At 31.0% G+C, this 21,480-nt stretch overlaps 1 protein-coding gene across 1 annotated transcript in view; it reads left to right on the top strand.

Annotated features, from left to right (window-relative positions):
* LOC143641101 (cadherin-10-like) overlaps window positions 1-17,078 on the top strand; it is a 61,573-nt gene extending 44,495 nt beyond the window's left edge. Inside the window, 6 exon segments of the mRNA XM_077108504.1 lie at window positions 4,499-4,620; window positions 9,450-9,558; window positions 12,555-12,806; window positions 16,579-16,779; window positions 16,782-16,909; window positions 16,911-17,078. Of these exon segments, the coding sequence (XP_076964619.1) occupies window positions 4,499-4,620; window positions 9,450-9,558; window positions 12,555-12,806; window positions 16,579-16,779; window positions 16,782-16,909; window positions 16,911-17,078 (980 nt within the window).
* The last annotated feature ends 4,402 nt before the right edge of the window (window positions 17,079-21,480 follow it).

Below are 21,480 nucleotides of genomic sequence, written 5' to 3'. Positions count from 1 at the left end.
AGTAACCATTCCAGACTTTGGAAGGCAAAACATCAGGTCTGAATCACCAAGTGCCTCTGAAGAATGTAACTAGGCTAGGCAGATCATCAGCAATCTTTCAAAGCTTCAAGCTATAGTAATAGATTTAGTTTATCTTTCTAATTTGGCTCTGAAATACAGACCAACCCTAAAAAAATCTAGTTTCATCACAATGAGATATAAACAGTGGTACCTGTTAATACTAACAATTGTTGGAGTTTTTCTTTATGAAAGCTTTCACTTCTCTGTCTTCATCCTAAGAGTTGATTGTGTCCAACATGATTCTCCTCATTCCAAAAGTAAGGTTGTTTGTGCTCTGCTCATTTCAAGATACTTTCTCAGGTCCAATGAGCTTGGAATTGCACTTTCTATTTCAGATACTGTGAGAAATTTAACTTCTAAAGATAGTTGAAGTAATTATGATTCAGTAAAAAGCTAAGCCAATTACCTCTTCTAAGAACTGAACCTATTTTTTGCCACTAACTGAATTCAATCTGTGGCACAACTGTTGGAATTACCTACCTGCCAAACCAACACCAGTCAGGGTCCCATTATGCTATTCTGGGAATTAAATTAAGCAATGAGAGTGAAAGGGAAACTGCATATAGGGAATTGTTTTTACAAGACTTTAAACACTGGTTTTATTCTAAGCGTGTCACACACCTCACCTGGAGCAGGACAGAATGACATAAAATGTACTTCTTACCAATGTGTTTCCAGGCCCTGCCTCAAACAGTTTAATTCTGCATTCCAATGCAATGTATCACATCATGTGGCAAGTGCTATCTACTGCAAGTAATTATTTAGTGCATTATTCCATGGCATAATTCCCCTTTTCGTCTTTAAAAAATATTTTAAAATGCCATGCAGAGAATGAAAAAAATCTAAAATTAAGGAAATAATCAGGGTCTTAATAATAAACTTGAAGTTTCAGAACACATTTATTGTAGTGGCCAAAGAGTTCCTTCAAGAAAATTTAGCTATTATCATTTCAATACACTCTGAGGACAATGGAGCTTGGTATAGGAAGAAAGGACTCCATTACATATTAGTAAAAACAAGTTGTGTCCTAAGCATGTGCAACATACAGTTCTATTTTTTGAAAATCTGGGGTATCTAGACAATAATTGAAGACTTCTATTTAGATATTTGCAAAAGCTTTTGGAATTCTAGCCATAGTCTCACCTCAACACACACATTTTAAGATCCTTTGTTGCTGGTACATTGTGCTACTCTCCTGCTTTCCTGAAGGACTCTGAGGGAGACTCAAGTGGTAAATATATGCCAGCAGCTCTTCTGTATGATTCTGCATTCTCAGAATGCTTGTTTGTTTATTTATACATAAGCCATGGCATTTGCCAACAAATGTGTGTATATATATATATATATATATATATATATATATATATATATATATTCACACCCCTACATATATCACACACACACATTGCTTTTTTAATAGGTGATGCCACACCCAATGCTTTACAAAGACATTCATCCCTGTGGCTTTAGCTTTTGAAGATCCTTGGGCTATTTGGAAAGAGGCTAAAGAGTCTACATATTGTGTTAGGGCAAAGTCTAACAAAGCCATTTTTGAGGCTTGAAACTTTCCTTTTTCTTCTTGTTTTCTGTGACATAGCTAGTGATTGAATTGCTACCAACCAAAGTTACTTTTATGTCACACTTTATATTGAAAATACACATTTTGTTTATGTCCACTTACTATAGCAGTAGATTAAAGAGCAAGTTCTAGAGAAATGGAAGAAGTGTGCATTTCCACTCTTCTTCATAGCAACAGGAAACTTGAGAGTCAGGGGTCCATTTTTGGTGAGTACTCTACCTCTGGGTCTTATGAATAGAATGAGACAGATAAAGGTGCAGATACAATGGTAAATATTTTTCTGTTTATTTTCCTTTTCTCTCTTCTTATTCCCAATGGGTACCTCTTCAGATCAACGTGAATTGTGAGAAAGCTTGTTAACAGGTTTTTAATGTGTGAATGCATTACATGGAGAAAGATTGCACAGACACTTATAAAATAGCCATGAATACATGATATTGGTAATAAAGATGATGTTCATAACATTTAACATGTTTGAAGTACTAGTCATCAAACTGATGCTCTGACAAGAACTTTTCCTGATTTATCACACCTAATTTTCCGAATAACTATGTGAGATCAGAAGCCCTGTGTTTTTACACATACTGAGTAATAAGGCATTGGGCAAAGTCACAATGCGTGAACATGAGTGGACTTGGATATAAAAGAAGCTCACTTTACCTCCAGGGTATGACCTCTCAGCCACCTGATGCAGGAAAAGGTGGAGGGCATTCAGCCATACATTACAAACAGGAAATTAGAACCTGTCAACAGAATATATGTGGATTAAGAAGTCAGAGCTAAGACTTAAGAGGAGTGTCAAGGAGATGCATTTTAAATTCCCTCTTGGAAAGAGGAACAGAAGTTGAATATACTTCAGATAGATTTAGAATCCTATTTGCCTTCCTTTTTACTACTTCAGACTTTAAATATGCCTGCTAAGAAATCAGTTCTTACACATTATTTTTAAAAAGCTGAAATTATTATATTAATAAAAGTACTATTACACATAGCTGGAAGAAGAATTCTTTTCAGCAGTAATATATACTCTATTTGCATATGACAGTATTTTTTTGTATCTGAAAATTATTTAGTTAAAATTAGCAAGTCAGATAAATTTTGTAAGGGCAAATGATAATATCCATAGCACTTTTTGGTTTATATCACTTAATAAGATTGTTAAATATACTCTTTGGGCTTTTATAAAGCTAAACTTCCCTTTTATTCTTTTAAATTTAGTTTTAACTTATACATTAAAAACAAAAAATGTACATATTAGTGGGATTCCACTTAATATTTTATATTAAAATATATACATATTCTTATACACACACATATGGCATGGTGATTAATCAGGTTAAACAAAAGCTTCTTCTCAAATATTTATAATTTCTTTATGATGGAAACTTCCAAAATCCTTTCTTCTGAGTTCTAAAATATATAGCACATTGTTGTTATCTGTATTTCCCCTCCTGAGCATAAGCACACCAGAATTTCTTACTACTTTGTAACTATAACTTTGTATCCATTGATGAACCTTTTCTTATTTTTTCTCACTTCTCTACTTTTTACAGCCTCTGGTAACCAGCATTCTACTCTCAACTTTTATGCATTCCACTTTTTGAGATTTAACATATGAGTGAAATCATGAAGTACTTGTCTTTTTGTGTCTGGCTTATTTCACTTAATGCAACAATCTCCAGTTACTTCCAGATTGTTGCCAAAGACAGCAATTGATTCTTTTTCAGAATCAAATAATATTCCATTGTGTATATGGACCACGTTTTCTTTATCCATTAATCAGTTGATGGACACTTAGGTTGTATCCACTTCTTTACTGTTTTCAGTGGTGCTGGAAGGGATATGGAATTGCAGATGTTTCTTCAACATTTCTATCTATTTTCTAATATTGTTCCTCTACTTTGTCAAAGTTTTCAAAGAAGTTGGATTTTATCTAAAGATTGTGATATTTGTATTTAATTCTGAATAACTATAACATGATTTTAAAACGTTAAAACACTCAGATATCAATAAAATTGCTTAGAAAAATCTACAATGAAGATGATGCAATTGTGACTATTATAGGTTTGTTACTCAAGCCAAGGTAAATAAGGAACATTTTTTATTTCCTTTACAAATCAAAATATTTTAACTGCATCACTTAATTTGAAAATTTTGATGCTCTTTATTTTAGCATTTGTAGTAAAGACATCATTATTAGCTTGCCATTTGTTTGTAGAGATAATTTAGAACCAATAAATTGTTATGCAAAATCAAGTCATGGCTGTTGAAATGGTATCATTCATGACTATATAAATAAAATGTCTGAAACTTTATATCTCAGGGTAAATATTCTATCACATTATAGAATTAGTAGCCATATATTATAATTTCCAAGAAGCAATTTGAATGTTACTATTAGAATACATTTTAATTATCATAGTCAAAAAATAGGTTTTTAGTAGAGCAAGGATTTATTGATCTTGGATAAGTAACTAATTTATTTAAAAATAGTTCTTCATCTCAAAAAATGTTAAAGATTAAATAAATTATATGTAAAAATTATGTAATAAACATTTATTCACATCTTGTATATTTGGACAGGAAAGACACAGATATGAGCTCAATTATACTAGGTTTTACTGTTAATTTTTTTACAAAGTAAAAATAATCCAATTGTGCTCAATATTAACATAATTCATGACTACTTAATTAGGCCCTGCAGTAAATTTCTTCATTGCATTTGCTCATTATGTTAGGAGAATGAATGAAATGTTTATTAGTATGTGAGCACTTAAATATCCATAAGATGCCTATATAAATTAAATCTGGTGCACAAACATGCATTCCTAAACAAAATTTCTCCTTTATTTTTTCTAGACAATCTCAAAGAGACAACTCATGTAGCTGTTTCTGTGAGAATTTTGGATGTTAATCACAATGCCCCACAATTTGCTGTGTTCTATGACACTTTTGTATGTGAAAATGTCAGACCAGGACAGGTGAGGAACTGGAAGATTGAAAACACAGGGCAGTTCTGTATTAAATGTTTTATTTTCACAAACTTGACAGGAATGAATGAAAAAGGGATAGGAACACTCACATATACTCCCTGCAATATTTTCAAAACGGTGACATGTTTTTAAAATTGAGAGTATCTAAAATAGCAGTGTACCAGGTTTCTTAATTCCTTCCTAAAGTTCTGGTGTAAAAGAAAAGACATTATCATTTGCACACAAATGTATAGAAACAACTTCAGCACCCTGCACCTGCCAAGCGAGCGCGCTACCGCTTAAGCCACATCCCCAGCCCCACAACTTCAACATTTAAAGCCCTCGAAAACATGAGCAAACTAGAATCCTCTGCTGTGCCATTAGGTAAATATTGAAATTGCTAGAGAAATGGGAATGAAAGTTGGTGAAAACCCAGCAACAAATGCATGGAATCTTTGAAGCATTCCATCAATATTCAGATAAATGTGCAAATACATTTTGAAGTAGGGCAGCAGAATTTGCTTATACATTGGTTTTCATCATTACACCAACATGTAAAGTGCTTAATGACTCAGTTTTAGTCCTTTAAAGCATTCTCCCTACATCAGCTTTGTTTATAATTATTTAAATCTTTTCCTCAGTGGACTCATATTGTTGTTTAAAAAGCTCCAGAATATATGGCTGAAATGACTGTTCTTAATTGCTTTGAGTGCTGTCTTCACAGAAGGAAGCTGCATGTTATAAATAATAATTGGGAATCCAATGTATTTTATTAGAGAAAGAGAAGCCATCATGAAGCTGTATTGTGTTTTGACATCATTTGATACTTTTATAAACATCAATGTCCTTGTGACATTTTTATGCAAATTATATTGTGGAATAACTCGAATACTTTCTTTTGAATATACTAACAGGGATTCAATAGCCTATCTATTGTGAGAAATAGTAAAATGGCTGCAATTGGATTCCTTTTTTTTAACTTGAAAATATTATAGAAGTGTTTAATTTGGAATATTTAAATGACTTAGCTACTTCCAACTTCTTAATGAAACAGTGTCCACCCTAAAATACCATTCAAAATAGTCCTCTGCTTGGCAGGCTCAGCATGAGATAAGTTAAAATATTTTCTCTAAGAGATAAATTACCCATTTTGCTACTACTGCATCCATTGCTCCCTCTATGATTATTCTATTTGATTTTCAAGAGATATCTTTTCAAAGCATTTCAATTATTATATAATGCAGACTTACAAATGTATTCAAAATATACAGAATAAAGAATTGTGTTTATTTTCCAGTGCCTTTTCTCTTTTTAACTATAGTTGGCTCAGTAATGCTCCAGAATTTCTGTACGTGTAAAACCTAGTTGGCATAATGAAGAAAAATAATACAATGAAAGATGATTTTAATAAAAAGCAGTTAGCCTACCTTGACTATCCTGATAGAAAGGACATGATTAATAATTCTTGTTTAATTAACTGCATGGACAAGTCTTCCACACTAGTTATTGTTAATATGACCAGTTTGTGAAATGCCACCGTGTTCTCATTGGCTGAAAACTAGTTATGCTTATACAAAAATGTTATAATAAATGATAGAATTCTAGGTTCTGACATCCAAGCTTGCAAACTTAAAGTGATTATTTGATAAACTTCTTCTCTGTGCCTTTTATGATAATCACTCATTAGTTTGGCCTCCCCTCCTCCTAGGAAAGGAAGATTAGGATGTCTGGGAATGCTGCAGTTATTTATAGAAATCTCAGTCCACCCAATACTCCTGCAAATTAAGTGCTCTTTAAGTAGCACTTCGAAAGCAACATGGGGAATAATTCCATTCATTTGGCATGCAGACAAATTGATAAGACAGAAATAAAACTAATTGCTACTCCCTCCTCCTCCTTATTTCCTGGCCTTAGCTCTTCCTTGATCTAAGCATACAAGACTTTCTTAGATAGGATGCAGTTTGCAACTGATGAAGTATTAGAAGTCAGTCCTCTCTTGCCTAACAGGGTTACTTAAATTCTCACCTTTCTACTTCAGAGAGACAGGACCTTGAAGGAAGGAACAATAGGTCTTTTACTTCCCTTTGGTTTCCCCCACTTACCTTCACTCCTGCAGTCGGTAAAATGTATTTAATAATTTTCCAAGTCTAGATGAAGAAAATACCATGTTAATCACAAAGAACCTTTCCCAAGGAAACTCTCTAGGGAGGGTTGCTGTTTATATTTACTGTTCACTAAGCACCTTATTAAAGCTAATACCACTGACAGCAAATAACAAACCAGATAGCAACCAAGACTTTATCAAACCAAAAATCATTTCACATAGTTTTCATAGGACAAAATTTAGTTACTTCCTAACAGCTAAAAGATTGAAGTTTTCCAGAATAAAAGAAAATTTTTTTTTCATTAACAAAAACTCCTAGCTAAAACATTACAGCATAATAACTATTTGTTTAATTTTAAATACATTAAAATTCACTCATTATTTCACATTTGGTTGTAGTATGATCACTGAAACATTCTTAATGCTTATATCAAATGTAAAAATACAATGATAATATAAACAATTATATTATTGCCAAGAAGAAAAGCTAAGAAAGAGTTACCTATATCTCTTTTCCATAGCTCAAAATGAATATTGGATATCACCAGCTTGTGTTCATTTGTTTCCTAAGTGTGATAAATTGTTTCATTGCAATCGGATTAAAATGATTTGTCTCCAGTAGAAATAAAATATTGAGTGTTCATATAGGAAGCCAGCAGAAAACTTTTATCTACTTCTTGTTGTGAACTTCTGGTATTGATTGCAAGTCTTTATGGCACAGTTACAATAGTTTTGTGATTTTGAATGTATGATTGGAATAGAAAGTAAGGTTAAATTGAAAGGTAAATTTTGAAGATAAAGGGGTTAAACAGTAAAGCCAAGTATGCCCCCCCCAAAAAATCTTATGAAGCAGTACCTCTATTTGCAACAGAGAAGTCTTAGAGTCATAAAATTTATTTTAAAATGATAGGGATTCTGCAAAATGTCATTCTGTTTTTTGTAACTTTAATATGAATTGGAATTACTCCATTCATAACAAAGTATATCAATTAACCACTGACATTTAAATCAATGAATCGACTTTTTCATTAAAATATCATTGAGCATTTTATATAAAACTTTATGGTTTACATATATATAAAGATGTGGATGTATGTCCTCAGAAATGTATTATTGTATTATTTTGAGGATAAAAATGAACTGCAATTGTTATTTGTAATAACAGTTACAATCATATGTTTGAGACATTGTAGTTTTTATTCTAAAGAAATTAACTCTTTCTTGTGTTTATAGTTATATTCATATAGAAATCTTTGTGACTAGGAATTTGAACTACTCTACTGTGTTTCAAGATATGTTACTTCATTTATTTCTCTTCAATATACTCTTATGAATCAAAATTTTAAAAATAAATCTTTTAAGTATATTTGATTGATACAAATCAGTTAAGAAATTCTTTGGTAAATGAATTAATAATTCCTGAGTAGTTTAAATACCTTTTTTATGTTTTTATCTTTAACTCCTATACCATTTTTATATTTTATAAGTCTGGCTTCTATTTAATCTTATTATAAATAAGATTTAGTAAAATATATTTTTAAATTGTTTTAAACTAAGTTAGTTTTAAATAATTTTTGATGCTTATTTCTAGATAAAAACATATTTTTGCATGTCTTAATTAAATTCTTGTGTGATTTTTGATAAATGAGTAAAATTATAATTTTAAAAGTTAATACTTGAAATTTTTCACATTTCTGTTGATGTAGCAAACTTTGAAAGAAAATAAGAATGGTTATAATGATCTCTTCATTTATTTCTTGTTTTGTATAATGTTTTAAACTTGAAATCCCTAATTAAATCAAGAAAACCTCAGCAACAAGTATTTCCACCAACTATTCACACAAAGTTAAATTGAATTGATGCATTAAAAAGCATATTCCTTTTAATTAAGCATATTTGATGATTTTTACAGGCATAAATAGACATCAATATGCATAAGAAGCAACTTTTGAAGCCCTGATAATAATTTAAATATTTTTTAAAACAAAAAAGTTATTTCATATGTAACTTAAAGGATAAAGAAATCATATACCGACCTAAATACATAACTGATACATATATATTTATATAGTATCAATCATATACTCTATCTAAAACAATGATCTGATTATGTATAAACCGTTAAATTTTCCACTGTTATCAGACAGTTTTTATTAACTCTTATATTAAAACCAATTACCATTTCCCCATATAATACATATCTTGAATTTAAAAATATATACTTGTATTTAAAGTGCAAATAAAGCAAACTATTGCTATTACAGTAGAAAATAATATATAAACTTTTCTTTGTAAAATTTATATTCAACATTATGTATGAAGTATCTATTTTCTTTTATTATGTTTCAGCTAATTTTGGGGAGGAGCAAAGCAATATTTTTATTTCCACAATTTTTCCTACATCAGATCAACTCTTCCCAATCAATGTTTAGATTTATGTGAAATAACATACTGGTTCTACATTTAAATATAGAAACACTCAAAAAATATAATATCTTACAATTCACCATTTTGAAGGAAAAGACAATATTTATGAGAGAGAAATAAGTGGGACTGAGTGGTTGTAGAAGAGAAATATCATTAAAAAGAAAATGATCATTAAGATTTATTCACCATGAACAAAATAAATTCTTTCAAATTTTTCTACAAAGCAAATTTTTTAAAATTATGTATTACAAAAGCAGATTATACATGTGTATGTTTGATGACTATATAATATTTCTCTCTCCTACAGCTAATACAGACTATAAGTGCAGTAGACAAAGATGACCCTTTAGGTGGTCAGAAATTTTTCTTTAGTTTAGCTGCTGTCAATCCAAACTTCACAGTACAGGATAATGAAGGTAAGTTTTAGAATTTGTTCATTATAATATAACATGACATTAACTGAAAATTTCTTCTAAAGTAACTATTATAATATACATGATCTGTCAATTTATTGATCTGCATTATGAAATTTTGTTTTTATCTGATAGTTACTGATATTTCATGATAATGTCTTGTTTGAAATTGTTAGCTCTCTGTCATTTAATAAACTATATGAGAGAAGTGTCTGTGTAGATATGAACAATGAGATTGATGTTGAAATGATTAGAAAGGCTAGAAATAATCACTTTGCCTAAGAAAAGGTATAGAAAATATGAATGGAGAAATAAGTAACTCAGTGAAAGTGTTATGCAAACTCTGATGAGATTGAATAACAGGAGGTGTATTGAAGCCAAGTAGGCATAAAGGTAGAGTAAGAATGTGATGTAGCCTCACTAGCCCCTTAGAAAATATGGTGCAAAGGCATTGCAAGATATGCTGTTGTCCTTATAGTATACAAATTTTATTTTTCAGAAATTAATTTTTCTCATAGTCTCACAAAAATAAAACACATTTTACAGAATAGTTATGATTGTTAAAAAGTTGAACAGCTCTGTTCCCTGATAAATATGTCATTGGAGTCATTCTAGTTAAACAAAATTATGTTGTCAGATCTCTACTCGACTTATTGTATGTTATGTTAAGCTAACTATGCAAGCTTCTGTTTGAAAAAAGACATGAGTTTTAGAATGACTGCAGATTTGTGTATTTTTAAATAAGCCTCATAACCACATTGGCATGTGTGTAAGTGCTTTCTTCACAATGCATGATGTGTGTTGGCAGAATCAGAATCTAGGTAGTTTTCAAAGTACCAGCAAATAATTTAACATAATAGGTCATTTTACATTGTGCCAACCTTTATTCAAGCTATTTCATCTGGTAGAATCTTAGCAAAAACCAACTGAAAGGGGGAGTATCTATTGTAAACATCTGTTTTTTATTAAATATGAATTTATTAAAATGCTCATGTTTTCTATCACTCCAAACACCTAAAGTTATCAAGTTGAAAAAAATTAACATGAAGGTGGCAGTCAAAATGCAGAATGAATATTTAATTTTTAAACATGAATTGTAGACATTCATATGAAATATGAATTAGAGATTAAGTCTGAATTAGAGATAAACAACATCCTACTTTTTAATTTGCTGAACCTGGCAACAGATGCATTGAGTTTTGTTGTTGTTGTTGTTATACATGACAGTAATCAAACATTGAATTTAGACTGGAGCTGTCCCTAGTACTGAATTTACAGTATTGAATTGACAGTACCTGCTTCTAGTTGTATTTTAATTTTCTCCCTGCTCCAGTGAAACTGAGCACTGGTTATTAAAAAGTCATATAGACATGAAATAGTATTGTCTTAGCATGGCATTTCAAAGTTATTGGGGAAATCACTCAAGACCAGCCTTAATTAATTTTTGACAAATATTACCAAGAGTTCTTTAATCTATATACAGTACTCAAAGCAGGAAATAAGCCCACAGAATATAAACCAGAATATTTAACCTAATCATATAAAATTAATGATGCTGTGATACTGGGTGAAGTTTTTTTAAAAAATTGAAATAGCATATATACTACCTTAGTGTTAATTTTCTAGCCTTGTATTAATTAATATTTGCCTTAAACTCCCTTATTTCTAGGTTATTTCTGTTTAAAATTAATTTTGTTTATTCTATCATAGGTCAAAAATTATATCATGAATTTCTAAATATTCCATAAAATAATTTGAAATGAGTCAAACTTTATTTGGTCCCTCAACCTGTCAAAACTATTACAAAACTAAGGTTCAAACATTTGTTAAAAAATTAAAAATTAGACAAGCAAGATTCTAAAAGTACCATATATATATATGCTCATATTATCTTAGGATATTTCAGGAGAAAAATAGTTATTGAAAGATAAATTTTAAAATTTGTTTATGTGCATGTTATTTTGTTAGTCTGCTTTCCCAGCTTATGTAGTTAGCTGGTATCATTAAGTTCCAACTCAAAATTACGGAATAAATTATTTTGTATTCAAACACTGTACCTGCAACAGATTACCTCTATTTTTTTCTCTCCTGTTTGTTTGATTTAGCAGCTCACTGACTCCCTCCCTATATTGGCATTTTAAACAACTCTGCAGGGCTGACTAAACAAAACTAACTTCTCTGGGCAAACAACCGGGATAGAAACTATCATACCAATTATTTTTTAAATACTACTTGTTTGGGGATAGAAGTCTTTTTTTTCATTTTAACCCCACAAATTCCATGTGAGAATACTAGGTCAATTAACATGTAAAGAAAAAGTCAGTAGTATAATATGCTAGGTAGTGGGATATTTGTCTTTATTAAATCTTTACTTCAGTCTGGAACTTTATTAGGCACTTCTAAGAGTTAGCCCAGGCTTTCTGTTATTACTTTCAGTTAAATACATCCTTTAAGTTATGAGTTTGTTTGAATGAGTGGAAATCAATGCTCAGAAATGTTAAATAATTTGCATGCTGCTGGGTATATATTGAGATTCTTCATGGATTTTGACTATTTTATTGCTTTAAACAATGTAACAATGCTTTCAATGTATCCAATCCTATTTTCTTCATGAATATTGGATTGAGATATGCTGTATGTGTGTAAATGAATAAATGAAAGAAAATAATATTTTCTTTTGGTCTACAAAGCAGATTTTCAGAAAACAGTAAAAAAAACTTCTCATCTATGTAAACTTGATATTTACTTATACAAACTCACCATTTTGAAAATACTATGGGATAATTTTTGAAGTTAGTACTCAATCCATAATGTTAGATTCTTTGAACTATCTTATTTCTCTTGTTTAATGGCATTGTACATATGTAATAAAAAACTTTATAATGTTTTATATTTTTTATGAAGAGAGTTTTATTTATATATACAATCCTGGTTATCACCATGAGTTATCATTTTACTATATGAAACAAACATTTGTAATGTTTTAAAATTTATTTTAGATAACACTGCCAGAATTTTAACTCGAAAAAATGCCTTTAATAGACATGAAATAAGTACCTATCTCTTGCCTGTGGTGATCTCAGACAATGATTACCTAATTCAGAGCAGCACAGGCACGCTGACCATCAGTGTATGTGCCTGTGACAGCCAAGGCAACATGCAGTCCTGCAATGCTGAAGCCCTGCTCCTCCCTGCTGGTCTCAGCACTGGGGACTTGATCGCCATTCTCCTCTGCATCATTATTCTGCTGGGTAAGAAACTTTATAGAAAATTGAATCATCTTCTAGGACACTTACTGTAGTATAATTTTAAACAAGGAATTTTGCTATCAGAATAGTCCCTTGCCCAAACTTACACAAAAGTTTTAGGATATCCAGCCAGAATATAGAAGCAATGAGACTTTTCATCATTTAGATGTGAATCAAAATGTAAAAAAGCAGCTTTCATACTGTCATTACAATATATGAAATAAGTAATGAGAAAGCAAGAAGGGTTGAGGGCAGAATGGCTGTGTTAGATTTTAGAAAGTTGAGAGGTAGGTGATTGCAATTCTTGAAAAAATGATCAATGATTGGTACCTCCAATTAGTTTATAGCTGGCCCATCACTGCTCTCCTGAGCCCTGTAGTAACTCTATGGCGTTGTTTCATTTTGTATCATCTGCCAAACTCTAATTCAGGAGGAGGGTAGAAGCTGGAAGAGTATGATAAGATTTTAACCTCAACTCTAAAAGTTAGATATCAGCAAATCTCAGTAAGGGTAAAACAACATTGATAAAGTTTAAGATACATTCTGTTTAGAAACACAATTCACAAATTTGATCTAGTATAGGACTTCTCACCAGCATAACTATACTCATTATCAATTTTTCATACTTACATTAAAGTTAATTTAATAATTAAGCCTTCATTTCAAATTCTAAAATAATCTTTACAATAATTTATTTTAACAATTTTTACTGTTATAAAAAGACAGCACCTTTATATGTGAAGTTAGGACCAATAACAAAGACATTGCAACCACAAAGAATATTAAAAATATGTGTTAATTCCATAATATAGCTAATCCCTCATAGAAGATTCATTTTTTTTCCATTTTTTCAAGTATATACAAGAGCTCTGTGATTAAATATCTCAAAGGTAAATTATACATATGAAATAAATCACTAAATTAATGGAATGATCAATTCTACATAACTTTCTTTCTTTCCTTTTTTTTTAGTTTTGTTTTTTACTGGCAATTGATGCCAGGAGTGTTCTAACAATGAGATCCATTCCCCGCATCCCCCGCTTCTCCCCACCCTCCCAGACAGGTTCTAACTAAGTCTCGAGTGTCTTACCGGGATTATTGGTGTATACCACCACATTAGACTTTACATTCGATTTACATATAGTTTAGGAAATGAAAATGTGCACCTTTAAAAATATATATTATTGACTGGAATGGTGGTGCATTCCTATAATTCCAACAATTAAGAAGGTTGAGCATAAAATCACATTCCAGGACAGTCTAAGCATTTTAAGGAGAAGCTTGGCAACTTAGTGAGACCCTGTCTCAAATTAGAAAAGGAAAAGGATTGGGCATGTAACTCAGTGATAAAAAACATCCTTAGGTCCAATCCCTGATGCCAAAAAAAAATAATAATAATAAGTCTTTTAATATATTTAGTTATGAGGTATTTTCATATATAACAAAAATAATAAATGATTTCACTTAACAGAATATGGGAGAATTGATAAAAGTTTATTTTTATAATTTGACTTTTCTGTATTACTAAACATATTAAGAGAAGTCAAGAAACAGACTTTATACTAATTAAATCAAAAAGTTCAAATATGAATAATCTATTTATTTGAGGACTTTATAATTTATATCTAAATTATATTCAGTCATTCTGCTGAAATATGTATTAAATATAAAATCTCCAGTAAGAATAACATCAAGAGTAGCAAGCTTTTATTAAGTTGATTTTGTCAAACAGTGTAAACAATAATATAATGAAAAACACTTTTATCTTTCATTTGATGAAACAATGTATGCAGTATGTATGGTTATCTTCACTTTATACGCAATAAAGATGAATGTTCGAAATATTTAAAGCATTCTCCAAGGCCATCAATTTGTGAGAGGTTGAACCAAAGCACCTTGCTTCTTGGTGATTGTGTGTACAATTTTCCAGTGAAATTTGGAGTTTTTGTCCATGGTTTTTTTCCTCATAATGGCTGGGTTGAGGCCTCACTGTCTTATGTGTTCACTGAAAAAATGTTAAAACTCTCCCTTTATTTGATTTACTTGTCTCTAAAATAATGATTCTTGATTTTATAACCTAGAGTAAATTGCTTTTTAACTGCTTTTGAGTTAAGAATGAGATTAAATTTACTCTCCAGATGCATTAGCTTCAAACTATTGTTTTGGGTATCCCTCTGACCCTTATTGAAAACACTATATCTGACATTCCAAGAAGCGAGGAAATAAACTTGGAGTTGGAATCAATATTACTAAATTTTTGTTATTAGAAGCTTTTTGACTCAGTAAAATCATTTTGTTCATAATAATCAATCTGAGTTTCAAAACTTTACTTCATACATTTTATGGATGCATGAATACATGAGTTTAAGAAAAATAAAATTAATTTTTCCCAAAGACCTGAATAATAAACAGCTTTCTGTCTTCATCAAGGGCTATTTTTTATCATTTTAAGGCCAAGATTACTTAACAGTGGGTTAAAACTCCTTTTGGAAGAATTAGAAAAGTTTCTTTTTTTGCCCTGTCACAGATTTGAAGACCAATAGTCTGAGAACTCCATGTTAATAAATAAGGAAACAGAACTTAGAATATCTTGATACAAAAATATCATAATTCCCCCATCCTTTAGACATTCTTCTAAAAGAGGCTAAGGACAGACATATAAAAGAGAAAGATTTCTCCCCTTCTTTTACCTATGTAATTTAATTTCCATCTGTTTCTGTAAATCAATTTAATGGACCAGAATCTAAATGTTTGGGAACAGCAAATAATAGTGGGAAATTTAAATGCAATCAGAAGAATTTGATTTTAACTTCCACTTAGAGTTCATGTTATTAACATTATTTTGGTTATTAACAGTATTATTTTTATACTTATTGTTACTGTCTCATCAAAGTGGAGAACTGTCCTTTGTGAGCAATACACATTTCAACTTATGTATACACATTTTTAAAAATGTATCTTGGGCTGGGGATATAGCTCAGTTGGTAGAGTTCTTGCCTTGCAAGCACAAGGCCCTGAGGTGCATACCCAGCACCAAAATAAAATAAAATTAAAATGAATAAAAATGTATCTGGCCAAGGTCCCTGCATTGATTTGGAGTTAATCCAGTGTAGTGACTTGAATATACTTGTGTACTGTCATCTAACAATTTGGGGGAGTTCTCTTACAAGATATATATTTCTAAGGAAAGCATCATAAACCTCTAAACCCATGTTATGTCTAAACATCTGGGTCTTATTTCCTATAATGTAGGCCTTCTTTTAATAAAGTAAGAAACAAAGCTATATAAATCAATCAACACAGTTATTTAACAGAATCAATATTCTATACCTTATTAAGAATGGTAAGGATGTGAAAATACAGGCATATTTTAGCCACTTGGATCTTACATGAAGCTTAGTTAAACTTCTCTAATGTTTGTATAACATCTATCTTACTATTTATTACACAAGACTCATATATTCTGAACAACCAGAAACTAACACTTCTTAGAAAAACAGAAAAAAATATGCACTGTAATTAAGGAAGATTCCACAGTGCCTTAACAATAAATCAGAAACACCGCTTTTGAACATCACCTACCTTGACTAAACCCTTTTCTGCTTCCCCCAACCAAAAAAAAAAAAAAAAGAAAAAAGAAAAAAACAAGAACGTGCAAGAAAAAATGGGGAAGTAAAAAAAATATCTAAATAATGCATGCTCCTTTTTCCTGCTCCCACTTGCTTGATAGCATTCTGAATGGGCTTCTTATGTCTCTCCTTTTTTTTTTTTCAAGTTATAGTAGTACTGTTTGCAGCTCTAAAGAGACAGTGAAAGAAGGAACCTCTGATCTTATCCAAGGAGGACATCAGGGACAACATCGTGAGCTATAATGACGAAGGTGGTGGCGAGGAGAACACCCAGGCCTTTGACATTGGCACCCTGAGGAATCCTGTAGCAATTGAGGAAAAGAAGCTGAGGCAAGATATCATGCCAAAGCGCTCTTTATCCCCCGCAGGACTCCCACAGCGCCTGACAACACGGATGTGCGGGATTTCATTGCGGAGAGGCTCAAGGAGCACGACCTGGACCCCACTGCACCACCCTACCAGGGAGTAGGCCTCATAGGCCACCTACGCCTATGAGGGCAACGACTGGGTGGCTGAATCGCTGAGCTCCCTGGAGTCAGGCACCACCGAAGGAGACCAGAATTATGATTACCTCCGGGAGTGGGGCCCCAGGTTTAACAAGCTCGCGGAGATGTATGGTGGTGGGGACAGTGACAAAGACTCCTAACCTGGATTTCTGTTCTGCTCAATAAGAGGAAGCGATGTAAAGGACACTGTCTCCACTTCACCATATTTGATAATCAGGAGACGTTTCTTGCCACTCAGCACAATTCTTTCCCATTTATTTCTTAATTTGTTCATTAATTGCATTAATTCTTTCCTGTAGGATGTCTCACGGAATATATGCAACATTTTATTTAATCACTTCCAAGAGCCAAAGCTATGGAAATTCAGTGTTGTCCATCTTAGTAAAAAAAAAAAAAAAAAAAAAAATTCAAAAACATGAACAGGATAGCTCTCCCTTAAGCAACCTCAGAAATGAGCCGCTTCTGTTAGATACATGTTCTGCCCTTGAAAATGAAGTTTTTGAAAAGGTGCAGACAAATTTTAAGATATATCCTGTTCTGTACATTAAATTTAAAAAGAAAAAATGTACATGTGGTGTTAGTAGGTGTGATATGCAACCTGGTATACAAACATTTGTGCAATTTCATTTCATCAAATTCTATCTGCTAATGTTTTATATTTATATTTTTGTATTTATTTTTTAAAAAATGAACCAGTTTTTACAACTACTTTGTCTCCAGCTTCCCCCCCCCCAGGAAGAAAACAAGTTCTCCATGAATTAATATCTTGGTAGAAAATTATATTAAATACAGGTAAGAAGACAAAGTCATTTTAATATTGAAAACGGTAACCAATTTAATATAACTTTGTCAAGACTTATCCTTCCTAGTGAGTCTTGTTGTGTTATAATATGTGAAAAAAAATCTTAATATTAAAATTTTAATTTATATATCATTTAAATGTACCAATCAAACAACTTTAAAATATTGTCATCCTTGTACTAAAGACACCAAGCAATGCAATAATTTCATTTTGTTCATATTTCCTGAAATAATTGAGAAAGGAATAAAACATTTTTCTCATTTTTGTATGACATCTATGCTATTGAGGTTTATAGGCAATAATAGTTCAGACAGATCTCAGACTGAAATCATGTTTTAATGGAAAATATATTTACCTCCCATGGTGACTTTGAAAATGGCTAGTAATGACAGTAATAATGCTGAATGTTCTATTAAGATACATCGTTGAAATTATGTCAACTTTCCAAAAATGCATTACACATTTATGTGTAACAAAGTCTGTTTTTCTGTTAATGAATGATTCAATAGCAAAGAAAAGGGAGGGAGGATTATTTAGTTAAATACACTGGCAGTTAGTGCCAGTCCAAATTTCTGAGAATCATGGAGTTTAGCTGCCACTAACTGATTCTTTGTTTCTCAAACTCCACAACATAATTTATTTATAAGTGGAATACTTTATTGGATCTAAGAAAAGTTATGTTCCCTGTTGAGTATACTGTAAACAATACCAAAGATTTGTGTGTTAATTAGTGAAAATGCTATGGTTTTGGAGTAAGTCAAGGTATGATATTGATATGTCCTTAGTGCAGAATTAGTTATTTCACTCTTTTTGAACACAAATGTTTTCTAACTCCCAGGTTGCCCCACATCACTCTGACCACAGATACTTAGGTTTGCATAGTAATAGTGAAAGATAATGAAAAGATCATGAAAGATAAACAAGCCAGGTGGTCTAATTAAAATTACAGCCACATTTAAGACCAAATACACATCACACTGTATAGTAAGACCTAATTTGGCACACTCCCTCAAGTTCAAGAGCCCATTAATGATATACTGAAGTCTGGCTACCAAAAATATAAAGTATAAGAAACAACAACAACAAAAAAAAATGTTTTATATGTTGAACTGAAAGGAAGAAAAATTCTCCAAAACCCCTAGAAAAAGAGTTCATTAAAAATAAAATTGGGGCTGGGGATATGGCACGGTGGTAGAGCACTTGCCTAGCACACATGAGGCACTGGGTTCCACCCTCAGCACCAGATAAAAAATAAAATAAAATAAAATAAAAGTATCATGTTCACTAACAACTAAAAATATATATTTTAAAAAGAATACTTCATAATAAGGTACTTGCACTACTTGTAAAGCAGTAAAATGTTAGAGGTAGATCCATTTTTAAAAATTTGGTTAACAATGGAAAAGATAATAGGATATGTATCTTATGAGCATTTTATATTATGATTCAAAATATAATTTTGTTTAAACATTAGTTTTAATATTTCCAGCATTAGTTGTTTTTATTAATTTTAGATGTTGGTAATTGACATTCTTAATTAAAGGATTTAATTATCTATGCTCAAATAATTTAAAAGCAACATTAACTTGTTGTCATTTATTTTGACATACATTTTTTTTTAAGAATTCAAGGATTGTGACAATGATCCAAACCAATTTTCCAAAAATACTCTCCGAACTAATATTTGTTGGCAATGAAGGTGGTATGGTAAAGGTGTGAGATTTCTTGGTAACCCTGAAATTCAAAATGTATGCCTATATTAACCTGTTTAATTTTTCTTAATTGTTCTTCTAGAATTATTCTTCTAGAATTATTGTTCTTCTAGAATTATTTGTTTTTCTAGAATTATTTGCTACCAAAGGAACACACAAGGTATAGCTTATTCTATGTCCAAATTTTGTTTTGTGTAGGGATTAAGGCAACTGTCTTCAGTATCACAGACTATTGATTTCATGGAACCAATGTGGGATACTTATTTATTAATCCATGTATATGGTCATTTGTCAAATAATTATTGAGCATCTATTAAAATCAACAAATATTTTAACTCCTAGATATGTAAAAACAACTCATATAAACATTCTTCTACAAATGAAAATATGGTAAAATTGTTATTGAAAAACTCTGATTTTATGACAAAACACCTAGATTTTCCTATAATCAAAATTTCTAAACACATAATAATAAATCATTCTGTTCTTTTTCATGATTAAATATTCAGATAAGTAAAAAAATATTGGCTTATAAATATTTTGATCATTAGTAATGATAACTGAGTTCTCATTTTTTTTTACTTTCAACAAATTACCAAAGACTTATATATAATTTTATATTCAGTCTTAGATTGAGTTATCTCTTTCTCTCTCTATATATATACAGATATATCTATTTGCTATATATTCTAAAATAAAATAATTTTAGATTTAGGATTGAGGATTAAGGATGTCTTCTTATCTAGTTCAGGTATCAATGTATGTACTTAACTCTCTATAATTTATATCAATAGTATATTCATAGATATGTACATACAAACTATGAAAACAATAAAATTAATTCCATAAAATGTTCAATGATTTCATTTACATTGTGAAGTTTACAAATACATATATACAAACACATAAACTCAGATATTTATTAAATAATTTTCACTTGACATATTTATAAGAAAATGAATCACTTCTCATTTATTACAGGTCTTTTGATCCTATGAATACATAAAGGGATGGAAGGATAGACTGATGCCTGAAATCATTCAGAACTCCTTTATTAATCATGATCAATACTTACCTCTGAAGTTCATTTGAAGAATAAAATCATACAAAGCTAATAAATTTTCAAAACGTTTTGATAGAACAAATGGCTGAATTGTGGACCTTGCCTCTAGGCAAGTAAGTATAACCAATGTTACATATGTTCAACAATAACAAAACAATATGCAGAATGACAAGTAAGAAGTAAAATGAATAAATGTGTGGCGAGGACCTCTAATGTAAGGGTGCTAGCTGTCTTCCCCTCAACGGTTCTCTCAGTAGATAGTGCTGAGTATGTAGCACATGATAGTTATTCACTAAATATATATCTAGTCACTATCAAAGCATCTCATCCATTATGGTTATTCAAGGAAGAATTGGGGCCTTATTTATTAATCCAATCAACTTCCTTACATGTGTCAATGATTCTTTTACTGGAGACCCTTTAAATGTAAATAGACTTTATTTAGTCTGTTACCTTTTTTTTTCCAATTTTCCTAAGCACTAAGCAGCACTCTTGTTAGTTTTTGCCACACACTTAAAAGAGTTTAATGATTACAATAAGTTATATAGTGTTAATATATCCATATTATTCCTTTTAAATAAATTAATAGATTGGCTAAGTACTGCTATGCCCTCCTTTCAGTCGGGACTTGAAATTGTACACTTGGACAATTGCCAAGGTAACACAGGCCAAATTTCTTTCCTTCCTCCAAATATAGTTTTGCCTAGTAATCCATCCAGTCTTGTAAAAAAAGAAATCAGTGATTGTTATGAAGAAATTTTTTTAAAAAAAGTTTGTATTGTTCTGTTTCTCAAGATTTCACTGAAGCCTCCTTACCTATACATTTAATTCTGAATTCCTATAAAAGATTAATAAATTTGCCCAACTGAAACACTTTTGTTTTGAACAAACAGTTTGAACTCAACTCAAAATTACCTGTGGGTTTTTTTCCTCATTGCTATGTTTATAAACATCATTTTAATGCT

Source organism: Callospermophilus lateralis, unplaced genomic scaffold (genome assembly GCF_048772815.1).
Source record: "Callospermophilus lateralis isolate mCalLat2 unplaced genomic scaffold, mCalLat2.hap1 Scaffold_84, whole genome shotgun sequence".
NCBI classification, from domain to species: domain Eukaryota; kingdom Metazoa; phylum Chordata; class Mammalia; order Rodentia; family Sciuridae; genus Callospermophilus; species Callospermophilus lateralis.
The sequence above is the reverse complement of the archived record's forward strand: the minus strand, read 5'-3'. Positions and strand labels throughout refer to the sequence as shown.